General features: G+C 50.9%; 3 protein-coding genes across 3 annotated transcripts; 1 reads left to right on the top strand and 2 right to left on the bottom strand.

The window, feature by feature from the left end:
• Positions 1 to 2,604: 2,604 nt before the first annotated feature.
• NCLIV_016130 (conserved hypothetical protein) lies at positions 2,605 to 5,266 on the bottom strand (the record flags this gene model as incomplete). Its single annotated transcript, XM_003881805.1, has 5 exons — positions 2,605 to 2,844; positions 3,269 to 3,408; positions 3,879 to 4,188; positions 4,402 to 4,485; positions 5,015 to 5,266. 5 exons carry the CDS (start codon positions 5,264 to 5,266, stop codon positions 2,605 to 2,607), a joined length of 1,026 nt encoding a protein of 341 aa, XP_003881854.1.
• Positions 5,267 to 7,138: 1,872 nt separating this feature from the next.
• NCLIV_016120 (putative proteasome subunit alpha type 4, subunit) lies at positions 7,139 to 9,436 on the bottom strand (the record flags this gene model as incomplete). Its single annotated transcript, XM_003881804.1, has 4 exons — positions 7,139 to 7,366; positions 7,771 to 7,944; positions 8,661 to 8,816; positions 9,236 to 9,436. The coding sequence occupies 4 exons, from the start codon at positions 9,434 to 9,436 to the stop codon at positions 7,139 to 7,141; spliced, it is 759 nt and encodes a 252-aa protein (XP_003881853.1).
• Positions 9,437 to 12,706: 3,270 nt separating this feature from the next.
• NCLIV_016110 (hypothetical protein) lies at positions 12,707 to 17,202 on the top strand (the record flags this gene model as incomplete). Its single annotated transcript, XM_003881803.1, has 9 exons — positions 12,707 to 12,881; positions 13,537 to 13,636; positions 14,052 to 14,211; positions 14,693 to 14,771; positions 14,879 to 14,966; positions 15,544 to 15,735; positions 16,234 to 16,310; positions 16,580 to 16,674; positions 17,035 to 17,202. 9 exons carry the CDS (start codon positions 12,707 to 12,709, stop codon positions 17,200 to 17,202), a joined length of 1,134 nt encoding a protein of 377 aa, XP_003881852.1.
• Positions 17,203 to 20,000: the final 2,798 nt, after the last annotated feature.

Below are 20,000 nucleotides of genomic sequence, written 5' to 3'. Positions count from 1 at the left end.
GTCGCCGTCGATTCTCTGACTGTTCTATCATGTGTCAATGTGGGCACTGCCATCGCGACACCGGCCACAGAAAGGTTCATGACGGCTGATTCCTGACGAGACCACGACGCTGCTCTTGCACTGTTTCCGGCCTCCATACTGTGGGGTGCCGACCCTCGGTTTCCTCCAACCTGAGGATTCTTGGCCCTTTTCCCAAAGGGCGAACTCATTGAACCCGCTCTAGGCAAGTGCCGCAGAGCTGCGGTTTCTTGGTCATAGTCTCCTGGCCCGGAGCGAGGAGGGCCAAGCCGAGATGGTTCTGCAATCGCTTCCTGGCTTCCCACAGGAGCTGCAGCCAAACTGGCGTGTCCCTTTTCTCCATGTTCAGTCACCCCGTCTGGCCTCAGTTTTCCAGTTCTCGATGACAAGGATATTGATGTAGAAATACTAGTGCTTCGCACAATTCTGGCCCCGGCTTTCCCGCGTGCCTCGGTTGATTGAGCTGAGCCACCGCTCCCAATCGGTATACGACACGATGCCGCCGATCTAGTGCTGCCGTTCGTTCCGTCGAAAGTACTAGCGCGGAAAGAGGATTTCGAGGAAGAGGGGGAAAGAGCCTGAATAGAGCCATAGGACTGAAAAGCCGCTTCGAGGGGGCATATTCCATACGATGAAAAGTACTTTAGATACGCTGCTACTTTGGGATCTCCGATAAGTGTTTGAGGGAGTGGTGGAGTTCGTGCGGCATCGCACAAAGTGATCTGTACCCTGTGAAGTGGATCCTCTGAAGCCTTTTTATTGGTTGGTTGCGGGTCCTCCGTGAAAGTCAGCGTTCTGCTCTGAGGCGCCCGAGGTCCCTCCGGCTGTCGAGATCTGGTAGGACCCTCTTTCTTTTGTTGCATGAGCACGTGAATCCTCCCTGGAGTGAAACAAGATAGACACAGTTGCAAAGCGGCAAGCAGTGGCAACGAATCGCTGCAAATTGCAAAAAGGTGTACATGCCAACTTGTTCTATACCCTCCGTACTCAGGGCTTGAGACTTCTAACCAGTTCACTGAGTACCGCGCAGCAAGAAGCCACTAACAGTAGCTACGCAGGCAGCCTCTCACTTTGAGTGTCCTCTTCGATGTAATAAAGCTCATTCGTTCTGAAGCCACGAGGAATCCCAGCTCTTTGGGGTGTGGCCACGGACTTGTCTTGTTTCGCCATTTCTGTAGCCTGGCTCCATTTCTCACGAGGAGTAGCCAATCTAAACAGTTACAGTTCCGACTGTCTCTATTTAACGCTTGAACACGATGACAGAAAATTTTTTCTGGGCGTCTTCTTTTACGAAAAGTCCTTCAGACAAAGGTAAAAGGGCGTTTTGACTAGAACGTCCTCGGATTACAAAAAGCGTCACCAAATCGAGGCGAACCTTTGCGTCTGTGCCGCGCAACGGGGATACTGAAGAATGCCACGTATGTCGTAAGCCCGAACTGGAAGTAAACCTTAACAAGAAGCTTTCTTGTGTTGCACCTGAGTGGATGCTGCTCCTCCTGCCAGCCTTTCGTAAGGTTCTGTCCTGCAGCTGGCTTCCATGTGGGGAACGGGGCCACGACCGAACAACGCTACAGTTTTGTGCGGTGTCGCGGCAGCCCCATACGACGAAAAAATGAGGCGCGTGGGGTGCAAGCCATGTGGTGTGCCTTGAAAGTGCTCTGCGGTCACTGCTCTCAATGCTATTGGAGCAAAGATATGCTCTTGGAAGGAACGACTTCCCTCGCAGCAAAGGAAGCCTTGCCCCACAAGCGACAGAAAAGAGGAACACAGTGCACTGCATAGACGTCGAGGCAGCTTTTTAGACCACATTCGGGCTACACAGTCCGTGGAGAACATGTGTGCACACATACGGTCTTTAATTTCTGTCACTCCAGGGGCAGGATCCACCTTTCAGTGCAAATTGCGTTCGTACTCAAACTTGGCCGGGTCAGGTTCCTTGCACTTGTGGGCAGCAGTCGAAACGCCTACACTCGGCGTTGAAGTTTGTTAATGCGTTGAGTAGTTGTGGCTTTCAACTCAGGCCAAAATTCTACGATGATCTGTAACCTACCACTATGAAGATTGCCACTATCTCTCTGCTCTGGGAAAGGCCGGCATACGACGGAACTGTGCTGGAAGAGGGCACGAAGGCGACAGCCAGTTCTTTCAACGTTTTCGTCTTGGTGCCATTTCTGTCAGTTTACTGAACCTCGTGAACACGGCTTTGCAAACGTCCTTGCAAAGTGGAGTTCCATTTCCTGAATGTGAATGAGGAGGCGTTAAAATCGTTGTTGCCACTTCGAAGCTCTTCCTCACCACGCAGTTAGGTAGAGCTCACAGTATCCTCAAGTACAAGGACACACACAAGGAGCTAACCGGAGCGGTAGTTCCGCCAGTGCGCCGTAGTGTATGTTGTAAGAGAAACCGGGAACCGCTTTCGCACAGTAAAAATCCAGCAGGCCTGCTTTTTCACGCTGGATCGTGCTTGCGAGAGGACAACCGCGTGGGATCACAATCACATTATACAGACGACGTGGAGCATCAGTTACCACGAGAAAGATGAGATGTGCTGTCCGATCTCTGTGTTCGAACGAAGACAACTTCCTTCTATTGTTCTGTTGCTGATGCGATAGCTTGTTGGTAGTACTCAGTGATATTTTCGACTGGAAGGTAACAATTGTGGCTAACGAATATCTCAGGAGGAGGTATAGCTTTGTTGTTGAGCGACTTATTCTCTTTGATCCAGCGCTGAATTTTGCTCAGAGTCACGACGTGATTCGTGACAACCATCTTTTGGATCATCTGAGGGATCATGCCTCCAAGCTCTGGCTGACTGATTGCGGCGACCTAAACAAACACCAAGGATGGCAGGCGTTAATAGCTCGCTTTGATAGCTGGGGGAAGATGAAGTAGAGAGGCGGATTGTTATATCGGTTCATCTGTACAACTACCTAATTATGTCTTCCGTTTCACCCATCTTGGCTTGCCTCTATTGTCCTGCCTACCTATTTTTAACTACCTTTCTGCCCACTCACGTGATCACCCTACTAACCGAAACCTACATGCATCGAGTTACTCCCTTTTCCTATGCACATTCATCTCCCTATGCGTAAGTCTACAAATTTTTGTGTCACAGCAAGACGTAGAGTCCCGTCCAGATACAGATGGAATGGTATCGTCAGTTTTCCACGCCACGCGTAGCCCGGCTCTTCCTGGTGGAGCTACGCCAAATATCTCTTTCATCGTGGTGATTAGCGCCCTGCAGCCGTACCTTAACGGAGCCGTCTGGATTTTTTGTGATGTCATAGCCAACAATATAGCAATGTGCACGGATTAGACCACTGCTTTTCCTCGGTATGCCCAACTTGCACAAAGTGTCTGCATCGAGAGCTTCTTCCGAAGGAGTAGCACCTGTGAAAAGCAAAATACCGTAACGGTATGGGCACACTCTGATATTAGTGACCCAAACATCAGCTGAATATGCGAAATGGCAGACCAATACTAAGCGGGGAAAGTCCTCGCCTCAGTGATTCAGCGAAACAACGCCGACGACTCTCTCTAAGATACCCATGCCGTATGCAAACGAGATGGGGCAGAAGCGTTTGTTGTCGCTTTCGACATATATGAGGGAAAAATAAATCTACGAGAACACGGTGTACAGCAGAAGTGCTTCTACAGAAAATCGTCGCAGATGCGGTCAACATGTGCGTGTGTGAATGTGTTGTAAGCATGATTACTTGTGGATATTCCATCATCGGGGATGGGGGATACAGTCAAAAAATGCATGTTTAGATCTCTAGTGCATCAATGACCTTTGTTGTAGTTATCAGGATTTCAAAGAATAGTGGTATACGACTCATCGTGTCTCAACTTGGGGATACCTGCAATGATGATGCGGTTGCCGCTTTCGAAGTGACGATCGAAGCCATTAATTATGAATTCTCTTCCAGGCAGCCCCATCATTCCATTGAAGACTTGATATGATAGGACGCTCGCGTTGTGCCGGCGGAGGATAGTGCCATCTCGAAACATGCCGTCGTAAATACCCCGGTTTTCTGTATTCCTCAAGAACTGGAAAATATCATCAATAGTGATGGTATTTGTTAAAGTCGCAGCCTCTTCAGCCGTTACAAAGGTGTACTCTCCTTTAAGAACAACTGGAAGGGATTTATCCAGCTTCTTCTGGTAAATCTGATAGAACAAAAAAGGTCCCATGCGAAACACGACCTGAACAGACAATTCGGGGTTCCTGCCTTTGCACGATGCGGACTTCAGGTGGTGTCTAAAGCGTTGTTCACAAGGGACACTACATATCCCCGCTTGCATGTATAGGGGGATTTACGTAAGAGTTCCCGATCTGACAGTGAGTTTCGACAAACAACTGCCTGGATTTCTCAACCTCACCTGCACGCCGTCTGTGCAGCCATATGGCGACCATCCGTCCGTGTCATCGAAGATCTGTGTAGCCCGTTCGACTGCATCGAGTGCCTATAAATTCACACAGATCCCACGGCGCCATTCTCACAACATCGCTTTTGACCGCGTCTTGGCTGTTCAGGGTGCATTCAAAAGTGAGCCAATTTGTGGTCGTCTATCTAGAGAGTACTTTCCTGTCTGAAATGAGGTTTGCCTTGCGAAGAATAAACAGCGGAGTCGACCTAGTCAGACAGCATAGGGGCGTTTAATGATGAAAACCTCTGCAGAGAAGTTTCCCCAACTTTGGTGCCACGCAAGCATCAATGAACTGCGCGCGAACACATTATCCCTCGAACAGATGCGACATAAAGCCGTAGGAACACAATGCCGAAAAAGTGTGTATCTTCTTCGCAACGTGAAGGCAAGCACATCGGTGACAGACAGTAAGAAAGCTGATCGAAGAACTGAGAGCATCCTGTCCACCGCATTGTCTGCGACGAGCGAACAAATTCGAGAGTTCCCATGCATCTATGCAGCAGAAGAGCTTTGTTGTGCCGAGTGTTTCCAATCTGGCGCCGCTTCATTCGTAAGGTCTGTGCACCTCTTTTTCTAGGCGTGATCGTAGGGCCTCCTCCCCCGAAGGCTCGTACACAGGAGGGTAAAAATCGTTGCCGAAGATTGCCGGGCATATTTGGATATTGGCGTTGGTGATGATCTCATTCGCTTTTTGGAGTTTCGCCTCAGCCTCAAGGGTTTTGCGGATCCACGCCAAACCCAGCTCACCGGAATCCCCGGCCTCACCGCCTCCACCAGCTTTATCGGTGCTTCGGGAACCACGTAAAAAGGAAAGCATTTTGTTTAAGGCAAAGAGGGAAAGAACAGGGGTAGACCCACTGGTTGTGTGTGCGTGTGCATAGGCAGGTATGGACGCCCGAACGAGCGGCACGATATTTTCCGCCACGCAAAAAGTAGGTAAGAGACCACAGAAGATACTGTCGTTCCAGCTATCACACATAAGATGAACGAATTACACGAAGAGCTCTTCACACGCATTCTCCAGAATTAAACCTTGCCAATATCGTTGCTTTCGATAGTCTCTCGCGCCAGCAATATTGGTGTGTTGCCTGGGGCATCACACACCGCTGGTGACATCAGTTGTATGCAATTGACAAGGTGGAGGTGGGAAACGTCAAAAACCACGCGGTCAGCAAAAATGTGAATTCGCCACTAACACGAAACTAATCGCGCCAGGAGCGGTGTTCTGAGATAGAACCAAAAAGTATTGAAAGTTCCTGTCCTTGGGGAGGACACTCAGCGAACGCGCTGCGTTTTCCTGCCACATCCTGGGTCATGTGCCTCTGCCGTTCTACTTTGGGAACACGAACCACCACACAACAGTTTTGTCAAACCTTCTGAGTAGAGGGTCTGTGGATGTCGGTTTTGGTAGACCGATGAGGCGGCTCGAATATACAGAACAGTAGCTGCGAGTACTTTAAAATGCAACAGCCCTGCAAAAGGAAAGGCCAAAATACCTGCGTTCCTTCAACATTCCACGCCCCGTAAACCTCTTCCTTTAATACGGAACACAGTGAGCACGGACGCCCCCAAAACGCAAACCACACCGATAAACACAACACCGATGTTCAGCATTAGCATCCAAACACGTTCGAAGCATTTTCTTGTTCCCCTATTCCCAACACAGCGCTTTTCTGAACAGTCGTTGTCCGGCTCACAGTTTCATGTTTCCCCCCACTCCCCACGCCAGAACGTATTTGCGGGAACTCTCCACTCCGCTGGCTGCCTACCAACTCTCGACTCTGGAACCTGCCCATCAGTGTGTGTCCCTCAGAAATAACAAGTGCCACCCTAAACTGACTCCCGGTGTGCGGCCACAGGCAGGGGCGCCTTGCCGGTTGCTCCCTGGTCGATTTTTGCCCACACCGAATGTGCAGCGCGCACAAATGAAGCTGAGATTGTCACTGGACCACTGCCTTGGTTTGTTCTCGTGTTCACGCTTCTGCGTTCGCAACTCACGAGTAAGACGTGCCTGACTGACTGTACCTGGCGTCGCTGACTTAGCGTGTGACGGCCTTCCAGCGGTCCTTTTCCATCGCCTTCTACGTGCATTGTTTCTCAGCTATTTCGTTGACATGCAAAGGAGTTCACATATGGATCTATCGGGCAAACCTGGGGGGCATTAGAAAACGGCCACAAACAGTGCATCGCACCGGCATCGACATACTTAGTCGACGGTCAGGCGCTTCTGAGATAACGCATTTGTTCGCCCTTCGTTGGGGAAGGAGTCCTTCGATTTACACCTGCGATTTCCTTGTCAACCCGACTAGATGAGCTTCGAGAAACAGCGTCTTCTGGCTAGGCGAGTCTATAGTTTGCGAAGGCAGACATGGATTTCGTCGTGTGCACAAACCTACGATGGGGGGTGTGTTCCAGTGGAAAGGATTTTGTCTTGCTTCGGAGACAAAACGGAAGGCAGCTGGTGAGCCCCCTTTCACGAGGTTTACCGTCTACCACTCGCACCGCTTCGCTATTCTCCACAAGATAAGTGCAGTTCGGCACTCACTGTGTTGTTTCCCCGTCTACCCCACAGAAAAGAGGCACACTTGATAGCTGGTCTTTTAACAAAACGCTCGGCCACGCATACGTTTATGCAGCGGAACCCCTCTCCTCATGAGGGTGACTGCCCATCCGTTGTTCAACTCCGTTTCTACGGCGTCTGTTCTTCAGCCTGGAGCTCTTGAGCCTTTTTGATGAGTGCAGTAACCTCTTCGTTTGTCAGCACGCGCTGAATCAGACGCGAATCATCAGCCGGGTCTTTCCTCACAATCGCGATCTCCAGTTTTTCTGCACTCGGGGCTCCCGTGTCCATCGTTTTGTTCAGTACCTTGGCGGCCAACAGCAAAGCTGCGTCAACGTCCAAGTCCTCTTTCCACTCCTGCGAGGCGGAAAACCAGACCTAACCCGTCCATTAGAACAAAGCGAAGTTGCTTAGAAACAACGGGCATCTGTAGAGCAGACTGAGCAAGGGTGGCGACGACAGCCCCGGCCTTCCTTCGGGGCACTCGGCATCGCCGCATTTCCGGCCCGCGTAGGTAATCTAAAAGAACCGCATGCGCTCGGGTGTTTGTGCGCACGAGAGCCACGCACACAAAGCCTGAAGGCTCTTCTCTGTGTCTGCAGCCGCGCCTCCTTTAGTACTTTTTTTGAAGATAGACTGAGCCAACCTTTTCAGTCCAGAACCAGCCGCCTGCTTTCCTCACGTGGCAGTGTGACAGACTGGCAAAAAGACTAAAGGTCGAGCGCGCGCTTTCTGTTCACTTTCTGACGCTGTCTACTCACCTGTTTCAGAATCGACTGCGCCGACTGACTGTTGACGCCAATAGCTGTCGCCTTCCACCCAGAGTAATTGCCTGAGGGGTCCGTGTGGTAGAGCTGGAAGCCGTAGTGACGATCCCATCCAGCAAAGAGGAAGCTCACTCCAAAGGGGCGCAGACCACCGAACTGAGTGTACGACTGGGAACACAGCAGCCGAATCAGGAGAGGAAAACCACGAAACAGAGAGAATGAGAAGAAGACGTAGAGGACAAAGGGCGACAGAGAGTCAAAAAAAGACAGATCGACCGGCGACAGCGACTCGACGACGACGCACACGAGAAGAAAGAGAAGACACCCGTTTCGAGAACCTGTAACACTGAGATTCTCCCTCTCGCGCTGTCTGCACATCCACGCATATTTTCTCTCTCCGATGTTTCACCTCTGTTCTTCCCTCGCTGTAACCTAGCAGCCCCTAAACTCAACGCGTTCACGCCACCATTTTAAACAGCTTGGCTTTCCATGAAGGCAAACATACGAAGTCCGCGGGACTCGCAAAGCTTCCGCACACTCTTTCCCTTGTCAACTTGAACGAAATCGATACCGTTGGCTGGTGCCTGCCTTTTTTCACAACGGCAGCCATGAATATGTCCGTGCATTGCCCGTGTGTTACCTGTGTCTGTGATACGCCCAGACACACCCTTTCCTTTCCTGGCACCGTGGCTGTGGCTAGTTCATTCTGTCACACGACTTTCATTTCCCATTACCCCACCGGTCGTGAACTCTTTCGGTAAACAGGGAGTCTAGCTGCAGTTATCTGATTGGTATTACCTGTGCATGTAAAGAGCTTGGCTGCCTGTATCGCATAACTGAAGAAAAAGCTTGTACACATTCCTGTCTCAGAGAGTACCACTCACTTGCTTGACGTCACAGATTTGAAGCACCAGCTGCTCAATCGGCTGCGGCTCGTCGTACGCGTAGAGGTAGCGCTGTCCGATCAGGCGAGCCTGGCTGATCAGAATGTTTGCATCTGCAGTTAGGCCTGCAACGGCGCACATGACGTGGTCATCGACCTGCGCAGACAGAGGACAGGATCTTGGCTGATGTTTGAGAGTTCTATACACCACAGCCCGAGGGAAAAGCGGCACCAACGATCAAGAGACGCGGAGGTCCACGAACGCGGAAAGGAAAACGCGAATCGACAGGGAGAGAGGCGACCTCACAAAAACTGCAGAAAGAGAGAGGAAGGGGGGACGGAAGGGAAAAGAGCAAAGAGAGCTACCAAAGTGTGTGCACAAAAAGCACGACGAGCGAACGAGACGGCGTGCTCGTAAACACGCGGGAGAGCATGTGTACGAGACAAAGAGAAGGGACAGACGACGAGGCTACAACAACGAAAAAATGACCAAGAAAGAGAAAAGGCACGAGGAAGACTCCGCTATAAGGGACAGGCTCCAGAGCGCAAGAATTGAAGACAGCTCGGGTTTTCTACCTTGTAGATCTTTTCCTTGGTTCTTCCCTGGTCGAGAAGCTTGGAAGTGACCATTTTGTCTGCAGCGAGGACCACTCCATCTTGCGCAAGAATCCCGAGAGTGGAAGAAGCGTTGTTGATTGCCTCCAGTGCGTATTCAACTTGGTAGAGACGCCCTTCCGGCGAGAAGGTCGTGGTTCGGGAATCGTAGCGACGCGCCATGGTTTCTCTTCGGAGAGAACACTTTAATTTTTTTAGAGAGCGAAAGGCTTGGTTCTTTTAGAGAAAAACGCGGAGGAAGACACAAGACACGTCTTGGCGGTTCTCGCCGGCGGAACAGCGGCGGGTGGCTTCTTGGACATGCAAAATAGGTATCTGTGGAAAAAAGCGTGAAATGGGAAGGAACGGGAAAACGAGGGAGCAGGGGAAGGAGAGAAACAACAAAGGAGAAAGATCAGGGAGAGACGAAGGAAAGATAACAAAAAGAGACAAACGCTCAGAAAAGAAGCCCAGGGGACCGAAAGACAGGTGACGGATAAGGGGGCCTCGCCAATCGACGGAGATTTGGATGTACTGGATGTACGCACGAGAGCGCAGGCTTTTGGAAAAAAGAAACAGGAGGAAAGCGGAAAGAAAACCAAGAAAGAAATGGTACCCAGTGGCACACCACAGGAAGTGTGTAATTAAGACACACGGGACGCACTCCTACCTACACATCTCTCTACACCAATGTACGTCGAGGAATAAACATTCCAGGACTGTCAAAGAGTGAATCGCAAAAAACAGAGCAAACTTCGTGGTAAGAGAGACCAGGGAGAAAAGTGCTGAGCAATCTAGCGGTCCGAAAACGGGAAGAGTTGCCTCGTGTTTATCTCCGCAGAGGAAGACTTCGCCGCGTTGTCTTCCGTCTCCAGTCACTGCATGCGCGCCGTGTGTCGGGGTGTGCGCCACGTGAGGCCTACGATGAAAGTGGACGGATCTGAAAAACATACCAAATCACTCAAACAGGAAAAAAGAGGGAGTGCACAACCGTTTACGTGCCGATAGAGATATCTCTGTAAGACCCTCTATAGATATCAGTTTATTGCCACTGTATATAGGTCGGGAAAGCGTTTAGCCACGCTTTCCTGACAGTTGTAAAGAACCCGGCTTTTTTGTAAGCTCTTCGATGGATACAAGGTACTGCCATCCGGCGCTTTTTGAGCGCTTCTTTCAACAGCCGGCATGAGAAGGTGGTGGCGAGGCAATTTCGGTGGGCGTACTCCGAAGCCCTTTGGTAGTACCTAGCGCAGCAGTTAATGAATTAATGTCGAACTGAGTGAGATGGCAGACATACATCAGCCACAGAAGAAGGTACAAAGAAAGGACCGTTCTCGGTTCGAACAGCAACACAGGCAAGACTACGGCGACGAGAGAAGATACGAAATTCGCTTCACTTCCTCTGAAGTCGCTGAAACAGCCTCACTGTCGTGCCACGCTTTCTTCGTGCTCCAACCGTAGGCCCTCTTGTTTCTTGACTTGTACCCTTTCTCCTGCTGGCTGCAGAGACTGTCTAACTCTCGGTTGACCTCCTACACTCCCTGAGTTCCAGGATCGATACTTCTCGCCCGGACAACATCTCTCGTTACCTACGACGCGCGTACGGCCGTTGTGCAGGCCTGAAACGGCGAACTACTCAACTCGGCATCACTTCACCTGTTGCACCAACGTGGTCACGAAAATCACGATGTTCTGGCTCAGCAGGCCTTTACGAGCGATTCGAGCGTGGTACAGCTGCTGTCGGGGACAGCAGGGCCGCAGTCGGGGTCTTCGCACCATCTTGCGGGTCTCGCGGAACCGCATGTGCATATCGTTATGCGAAGATGTGGTGTGATAAACCGACTTGGGTTTCTCTCTCGAGCCCGTTCCATCTGAGAAGGTGCTCTGAGAGGCAGATTTTTTCTGGTTGCACGTAAGCGGCGTCGCGTCCAGGACGTGAGACCGTCAGGCGAGGAGCCGTTTCGGAAGTCTCTCGTGCTTCCTGACTTTCCAGTGAAACTGAAAATACTGGAGGAACTTGTGCGGGCTCAAAACTCTGTCCGACTCCGTGCATTCCACCGAGGACTCTAGCTGCGCTCGCGCCTCTATCGTGCTGCCCACAAGTTCCGACGGCAATCGTCATGTCACTGTCCATTTCGATACATGGACTCACATGGACACGTGTATGCCTTTTGAGTCGCCCAGGTTCCGGTTGTGTGTGCCCGCTCCCGAGTTTCTTTTCAGCCAGTCTTGACTCACCCACGTGCAGGGCTCTCACGTGCGTGTACACCGGATGTGTGCGCCGGCCTGTGACCCCCGACTGTTTACAGCATGCGAACCCACTGGCGCCGAGGGCACACAGACCTGTGTAGATCCTTTTCCTCTGCAAACGGCCGTTGTGTGCCATCTTCGTGGGACAAAACAAGAAGGGAAGAACCCAGTTGCTGACGCTGGGGGTTGCCGGTTCAAGTCTGTCACTCTCCGATGTGGTGACACAGTTGCTTTCAAACAACCGTTATTTGTTGAGCGAAAGAGGGCAGAACCTGCCTCGGAATTGCGCACTCGAAAAGCGAGGAGAAGTGCCGTGGCCAAAGACAGCTTCTGTGCCTTGCAGGTTGGCACCCTGGCAACCTGCAGCGCTGAGGAGGTGTGCGGCAACTTTTCGGATTTGTCTATGGTGGAGAACCCAAGAGGGCCATGGCTTTCGTGCTTGATATGCGTTGGCATTGTGACGAGATTCCAGGACACGCCTCGTTTTCAGAACAGCTGCTCGGGGACTTTCAGGTTTTTTGCGTTCTATCATCCGTCTCTCTGCCTTTCCGTGGCACTCGCTGGACCTCTCTACCAGGCTCGCTCATCCAGGTGGGTCATGCCGGCCGCTGACATGCGGCGTCGTGTCGCCTGCCTCGATAGGAGAGATCCGCGCTCTTTCCTTTTTTTTTTCCGCGTGTCCTCCCCCATGGACCGTTGACATCCACTTCCACCTTCTCCTTGCTTGTCACCGGACACCATTTTTTTCCGCCGTTGTTTCGGATTTCTCTTCGCCGCGAAGACTGCCGTGGACGGGCCCTCTGCGCCGTCTTCCTGTTTCGTCCCGACTTTTCACCGGCCCTCTATCGCGTTCGAGTCGGTGCCCTGACGAGGCGTCTCTCCGTGGATTTGTTGCTTTCCGTGGCAGACTGAAAACCATTTTTCTGTATAGGCAAGATTCACCACTCTCTCCCAAAGATGTCGCACACAACATCTTTTTTCAGGCGGCTGCTCCAGCAGCCCGCCGGCGCTTCTCGGTTTTCCCCTACTCCTCTGTTTGCTAGGCAACCAGTTTCTCTTCCTAAAACCTGCTCCGTTTCCATTCCAAAAAACAGCAACCGACTTTTCAGTGCTGGCGCGCGAACTTTCAGCAGCGCTGCCGCCGCAGGCCCCCGCGAGGAAGCGTACCACGCTGGTCTGATTCACACGCAATTCACAACCGATATGAACATTAGCAACGAAACGCCGGTCATCCCGATTTTCCGCATTCTCGACTATGAGGGCCAAATCGCCGAGGGATGGCAGTGCCCCATGAGCAATGAAGAAGTCCTCGAAGCGTACCAATTCATGGTGAAACTGAGCATTTGGGACAACATGTTTTACAGCGTCCAGAGACAAGGTGAGAACGCACCGGAGCCGAGAAATGGAGAATCTGGCATGGCGTGACAGACCGACAACTGGCCAAGCGTTGGTCGGCCACTGGATGCGTACCTGAATGCAAGGTCCTGCAGGCGTCCACCAGAGCTGCTAGACGCACCCGGCACCTGCGGGGAACTGTGTTGGTGCTCAGTCTCGACGGTGTATGTACACCTGAAATCGGAAGCTGTATGTGCGGCCGACTCTGCCGCAGCTGTACGTACACATGGATTCCGGGGGTGTATATGCGCAGCCTTTCCTAGGCTCAGTGTCTTACGGGATATGGTGCATTTAGGCAGCCTGCCTCCAGAGACATTCGTACAACTGTTGTCCCGGCCTCGGTCGAGAGTTTTTTTTTAAAGTTATTATCTCGCTGGAATGTCCTTCCCTTTTTGTATTCTTGGATCACGGTTTTGGACCAGGAAGCCATAGAACAGCTGTTAAAACGCTGTTCCATAGATGACACATCGAGACTGCGCGTTGTGGGGCAGCGACAGAGTATTGATGCAGGACATACTGTGTTAACCTTGCCTTCCAAGAATGTTGTCTTTGGAGTTTTCCCCCCAATTTTCCCTTTCCTCTCAAAGCACGTGCATCTCCGACACCCAACGTCGATGTTTGCGGGTGGCTGTTCTCAGGTCGTATCTCCTTCTACATCCAGAATCAGGGTGAAGAAGCGCTGCAGACAGCTGTCGGGCTTGCTCTCGACAAGAAAGACCATCTCTTCTGCCAATACAGGTAGGCGGCAGGACGTTCTGCGGTGCTTCTACTACGCCTGTGCATGCTTCCGGATATCTACACATCGCCGCACCAAAACGTATCGATCTGGGTCATCCAACCTCTCCGAATTTCCTCCATCCAACAACGTCGACAGCTTCTGTTTTATCCCTTTCGTGCCTCCTCCTTGCTTCGTCGAATGCACATATACCAAGAGAGAAACATCTATATATATGTCGACAACAGCTACAGTGTTGTACCCATGTCCGTCGACTTGCGGACCTCTCCGTGTATTTTGCTTTCACGGTTGCCTTCGCCGCACTAGCTGTTTCGTGTTCCTCAATATCCCTCAAAAGAGCAATGCAAGACGGGTGACTCTTCCGTTTCATGTGTGCATCTTGTCAAACTGTCTTTCCGCGTTTTTCCAATCATGCAGAGAACTCGGAGTGCTCCTGCTCCACGGCTTCACCGCTGAAGATGCGCTCGAACAACTTTTCGCGAGGAGAGGCGACGAGAGCAAGGGACGTCAAATGCCCATTTCGTACAGCAAACACAATGTGAACCTCCACACGATTTGCACGCCTCTCACCACGCAGGTAACGTGCCGAAAAAAACGCATGCGGAAAGTCTGCGACACTGCATGTCCAGGAACCCACCCGTGCAAAACGCTCCTCAACCAGGTGTCGCCTCCCTCGGGCCCCTGAGCCTCGCTCTTTTGTAGTCTTTCTGCAATTAGGAATTCCATCTGTAGGCCTAAATTCCACTGCCCATCTCGTTTTCTGTGTATGTTCCATCTGTTTTTTGCTGTCGTTTTCTCCGCTCCTTTTTCAGTCTCTTGACCGTTTTCGTTCTTATGTGTTCGCGAACGAGCACATGCACACCACGGTGTATACACGCGGAATTTAAAAGGGTTGGGGCCGCAGCAGGGAGTCAGTGCGGGCGCAGGCGCGGCATGCATCGCGAGGGGACAGTCTCTTCTTCGTTTGTCTTTCCTCGGCGCCGTTGTCGCTCTCTGGCGAACCACAGAGCCCTCGAAAGCAAAGAGACGGAAATGCAAACTGCTTGCGCGCTTTTCAGGTTCCACACGCATCGGGCGCCGGCTACGCCTTCAAACTCGGAGGAGAAGACCGCATTGCTGTTGCTTTCTTCGGCGAAGGTTCGTCTTGCGATTGCCGTTCCCCACTTCGCGTTTCGCGTGTGTCCCTTTTTTCTCTCGCTGTCTCTGTTCTCACAGCATACGCTCTCCGTCTCTCTCTTTGCCAGGTGCGGCCAGCGAGGGCGACTTCCACGCGGCGATGAACTTCGCCGCCACGCTCAAAAGCCAGACTCTGTTCGTGTGCAGGAACAACGGGTAAGGATCGACACCGCCCGGCGGCGTTTTCTTTGGCGTCCATCAGCCCCATCTCCCGGTCTCAAACGCTGCCTTCTCTACTGCCCATGCGACTCTTCACCGTCTCGGAAAGATACCCATGTCCACACTGACATATATATATATATATATATATATATATAAGTATGCGCACGCGGAGACATCCATGCAAAAAAACAGGTTCCTTTACACCCGTGCATATGAGTCCCTATATATGTAAATATATAAATATATATGCATGGGTGCGTATGTGTTTGCACTTGATAATATGCCCTTTTCGTGTGCGTGGAGAGAGTTGCGTGCACGCGTGGGTGGGTCTTCGCATGAGGGCCGAGTTTCTGGTTTCGGTCCACAGCCTGTTGCGAAGTTCCAGTTCCATGTGTACGAACATATAGAGGTGGCCGCGCGTAGGACTGTGCATGCGTTTTTACGCAGATGCATGGACACGATGTTCAATTGTATATGTGGACTTATTTATGTGCAAACGTGAGATTTTGGTGCCTGGTTGTGACTGGTATCTCCTCGTTTTGGGGCTGGGCCGTGTTGGATTTTCCTTCAGCTACGCAATCAGCACACCCGTGAAGGATCAGTACGCAGGCGACGGCATTGCGATTCGCGGTATCTCGTACGGCATGCGCACCATTCGCGTTGACGGAAACGACCTGTTTGCTTCGTTCCTTGCAACCAAGAAGGCACGAGAAATAATCGTCACACAACACGAACCCGTCCTCATCGAATTCATGACTTACAGGTAAACGCCGATCTTCACCGGTGCCACGCACACCGTGCGAAACCTACTTTTTTTATACCGATAGTGTCACAGATATCCATACATCTGCATATATATATGTATATATATATATATGTGGATTCGATTCACCTAGTTCATGTAGGAAAAAGGCGTTGCACCTCCAACTCGACATGTGTATGTCTATATGTGAGGATCTCTTAGTGCGTATATGCAACACATGTATGTATGTATGTATGTATGTATGTATGTATGTATGTATGTATACATAGGGATAGCTGTGGTTGATGTGCTTACTTTTATGTGCATATATATATATATATATATATGTATATGGCAGCCTGTGTATCGGTGAACAACGTTTCTGTCTCTTTGGATCTCCGTTTTTGTGCACATGTCTTTGCGGGTTGGAGTGCAACATCGTTTCGGTGTCGGTTTTTCTTTGCGGCCTGTCGAGGGAGGGCGCATGCACGTGCTCGTGAAGTGCCTTTGTTTCTGCAGAGTGGGCCATCACAGCACCTCCGACGACAGCTTCCAATATCGCCCGAGCGGGGAACTGGAGGCGTGGGGCCAGTCCGGTATTCACCCAATAGGCAAGTCTCGACGCAAAAAGTTCCCTCTCAAGTTTCTTTTCTGGCGCGTGTGCAGGCGTCTACCCTGGGGGCAGTGAGAACAAGGGTGAGAAGGTCTGAAAAAGAAGGTCGGGAAAAGGTGCGAAGACATTGGGGGAATAAACAGTGGGAGAAATGTCGTAGAAACGTCGGGCTCTCTGCCGCAGCGGGACGTCTCTTGCGCTGCGTCGGGGGCCTTTGCAAATTCGAATTGAAGACGTTTCTTTTTCCTGCAGCACGCCTACGCCGATACCTCGACAACCTGAACCTTTGGAGCGACAAGCAAGACGAGGAACTGCGCAAGGAGGCTCGGTCCACGATGCTGCGCATGGTACGTCTCTCGCGGCTCATCCGCACAGCTCCTCTTGACGCCATCGTCTTTTCCTCATGCATGCAAAAACATCAAACATACATACATTGATTTATAGGCATTCATATCGACATTCATATATCTCCATATATATATATATATATATACATCGTTCTATAAATGCATGAAAGCGTATATGCATGTGTCTCTGCCAATATGGATATATTTGCATATCTATATATATATCTATATATATATATATATGTAGGTATATGCATGCCTTGAGTAGGTACATGTGCATCGGTGCAGGTGACTCGTTTTTGCAGTGGAGCGGACGATTTTCGCTTGAAGAGAATTTGGCTTTTGTCCTCTGTTTCGCAGATGAAGGCGGTAGAGAAGAACAAGCGTTGCGCTGTTATTGGGGGGGTCTTCGATGACGTGTACGACAAAGAGCCGTGGAACTTGCGAGAGCAACGGGAGAGCCTGAAGGAGTTTATGGAGCGCAACAAGCAACACTATCCTCAGCTGAAGGAGTATGAGTCTATTTGAAAACGGGAATCGACGGGAAAGAAAGGCGGCCGGAAGAGAAAGAGGGAGGATCTGCGACAGGAAGAGCACGAAGGGGAGCAGAAACCGATGAACGAGGCCGGGGCTCGAGTGGCGCGCCGCGTGCTGGGTCTGTGGCAGGTGTCCGCAAAGAGGAAAAAATGTAACACTTTGCCCTCGCCTGGAGCCTCGCAAAGCAGCGAGAGGCTCTCAAACGTCACGCGACCGACGGAGAGACGCATTCCTTCTCTCCCGGCAGCGTCGAGGAGCGGGAGAGGAGAGGAACTCTTCAGCTCGTCTCTTTTCTTGCCGCGTTTCCTCAAAGAACTTGGGACGCGTGCAGGTGGACGTGTGGACGTGACTCCGCCCAACGCGCTGTTTCGATACACACAGACTGACATCTCTCTCGGTGTTTTTTCTGTGTAATCGGATGCGCGTGCGGACTGGTGCCAGGGGTGAGACTCTGAGGCGCGCGTAGGTTTCGGGGCACGTGGTGGAGAAGCGAGGAGCGCTCGTTTCCCGTCTCTCTTCGTTTCGAGAAAGGCCGCTCCTTTGCGTCCGCTTTCTCGCGTTTTCTTTCTCCCAGAAAAAAAGTGAAAAGCGAGACGTGCGGGTACTTTCCAGGCAGAGCATTTGGGTCTCAGGGAGAAAAGGGAGACTGGGAAGAACGGAGACGCGTGGCATCCAATGGAACAACGGTCTAGACGAAGAAACGCATATACATATCCTTGCCGATGTTTATATGCATGTACTCGGTTACGCAGACTTCAATGTGTGGACACAAAGAGAGACGCCGCTGTGTGCCTAGGCGTCTCTGTGTGTATGCATATCTATATGTATATGCACGCGTATGTGCATATGCGTGTGTCTATATGCATGCGCACATTTGTGCCTGTAAAAGTTTGAGTTGAGGGCGAGAGACGAGGAGGGGAGAGAGAAGTCGCCAGCAGTTGTGTCTTGTGAGTCGCGTTTTGTTTCTCTGAAGACAAGAGAAGAGAGAGATGATGCATCTCTCAACTTTTGCAATTGCAACCGTGCGCTCAAGAGCCGCGAGCGCGGGAGGCTGCCTCCGCGCCGAATGCTGGGTATCAAAGCTCAAGGGCGAAATGCTGGGTGAGTCGACTCGCGCGTCTCTCCTGGAGAGCGTTACCGAGCATTCGCCCTATAGACGGCTAAATAACCTGCAGAGAGCGAGAGAGGCTGCGGGAGAGCATACCAGCGCACTAGTGAGAGACCCACGTCGCCTCTGGATTTATAACGCTATGAAAGTAGGACTTAACCGAGGGTACATTGCCTAGCTGTGGAAGGGTCACGACAGGAGCGAATTTCTCGAGACGCACCTTTCTCATCTAGAAAGTAGAGTTCGAAAACGAGCTTGAGCTGTAATCCTGGATCGAGTTTCTAGTCGAGACAGAGACGAAGCTTGCAGCTGAGAGGGCCTGAGACTTCGCCACAGGCTTCGTGATAAAAAAGCGCAGACACGTGCTTCTGTCTCTCTGCCGCGTCTCGTCTTTTTGCCTTTGCTCTCGTGTGTCGAGGTGTCTCCGTTGGGAGACGGCGGAGAGACAGATTGAAAGAATCAGGGAGGCCTTCGCATCTACAGAGATTTATACGCTCCCCTGTTTGCATTCTCCGTTGAACAAAACGCGTCGCCATTTGTGTGAAAATGTACCTCGACGTGTGTCTTCACGGACGCAGTGCCTTCCTTCAAAAAGAAGGCCTCTTCTGGCAGAGACTCACACACCTCTCATATATATATGTATATATGTATATGTATATATATATATATATATATATATGTATATGTATATATATATATGTATATGTATATATATATATATATATATATATATGTATATATGTATGTGTATATAAATATATATTTAAATTTTTGTCTTTCTCTCTTTCTCTTTTCACTCCCTCCTCTCTCTCTCTGTCTTTCTCTCGCAATATATATACGTATATACGTATATATATCTTTTTCTCTTTCTCTCTCTTGCTCCTTGATGCGTGAGGAAGGATATCACGAGCAGCGACGCCCCCGCGTGTATGCGCCTGAAAATCTCCCAATTTTCACATGCCTCTCTGCATTTTCAGAGGCCTAGAGACGTTGCTCTCTTCGGACGAAGGGGAAGCCGTCTACCGAGCCGTGTCTCGGCGCGTTTTATTTGCGCAGATTTTCACGGGAAATCGCAGGGCGATGTTGTTCGATGCAATCGATTTAGGGTCTCATACGCATGCGCAACTCTCGCTCGCCACTTGGTACAACTGCATGGCATAACTATCTTTTATCATGCCACTGAGAGTTCCGAACGCAACCTGAGAGCCTTTGGCGCCTGCTCTCGCGTTGCGAATCTCCCACGAAAACCAAGAATGGCGGCGAAAAGGGAGAAAAGCTAGAAAAAAGACTCACCACAGAGGAAGACGTGAGAAAAGGCCTTCTTTTCGGCCGCGAACAGCAGTGTGCATCCACCAAAAAGCGTTGGTCCGGCTGGCAGTTAGCTGTTTTGTCGACCGTAGGAAATTTTGTCTTGTCTTTGTGTTGCAAACGGAAAAGTGACACTTCCTGCTCTCCAGAAGGGTTCTTCCTTCCAACGATGTCTTTTCTTTGCATGCGTCTGTGCGCGTCTTCTTTTCGTCCTCTCTCAGAAAACTCAGCCGCAGAGCGAGAGAGAGAGACACACACACTCACATCCGGTGTATAAAGGGCGATTGCCATGTCGCCTCGAGACTCTCCAGGCGTTTTCCTTTCCTTTTTTTTCTTTGTGTGGTTCTCTCCTCTTTCCCCTTAACCGTAAACA

Source organism: Neospora caninum, chromosome VI, assembly GCF_000208865.1.
Source record: "Neospora caninum Liverpool complete genome, chromosome VI".
In the NCBI taxonomy this organism is placed as follows: domain Eukaryota; phylum Apicomplexa; class Conoidasida; order Eucoccidiorida; family Sarcocystidae; genus Neospora; species Neospora caninum.
The sequence above is the reverse complement of the archived record's forward strand: the minus strand, read 5'-3'. Positions and strand labels throughout refer to the sequence as shown.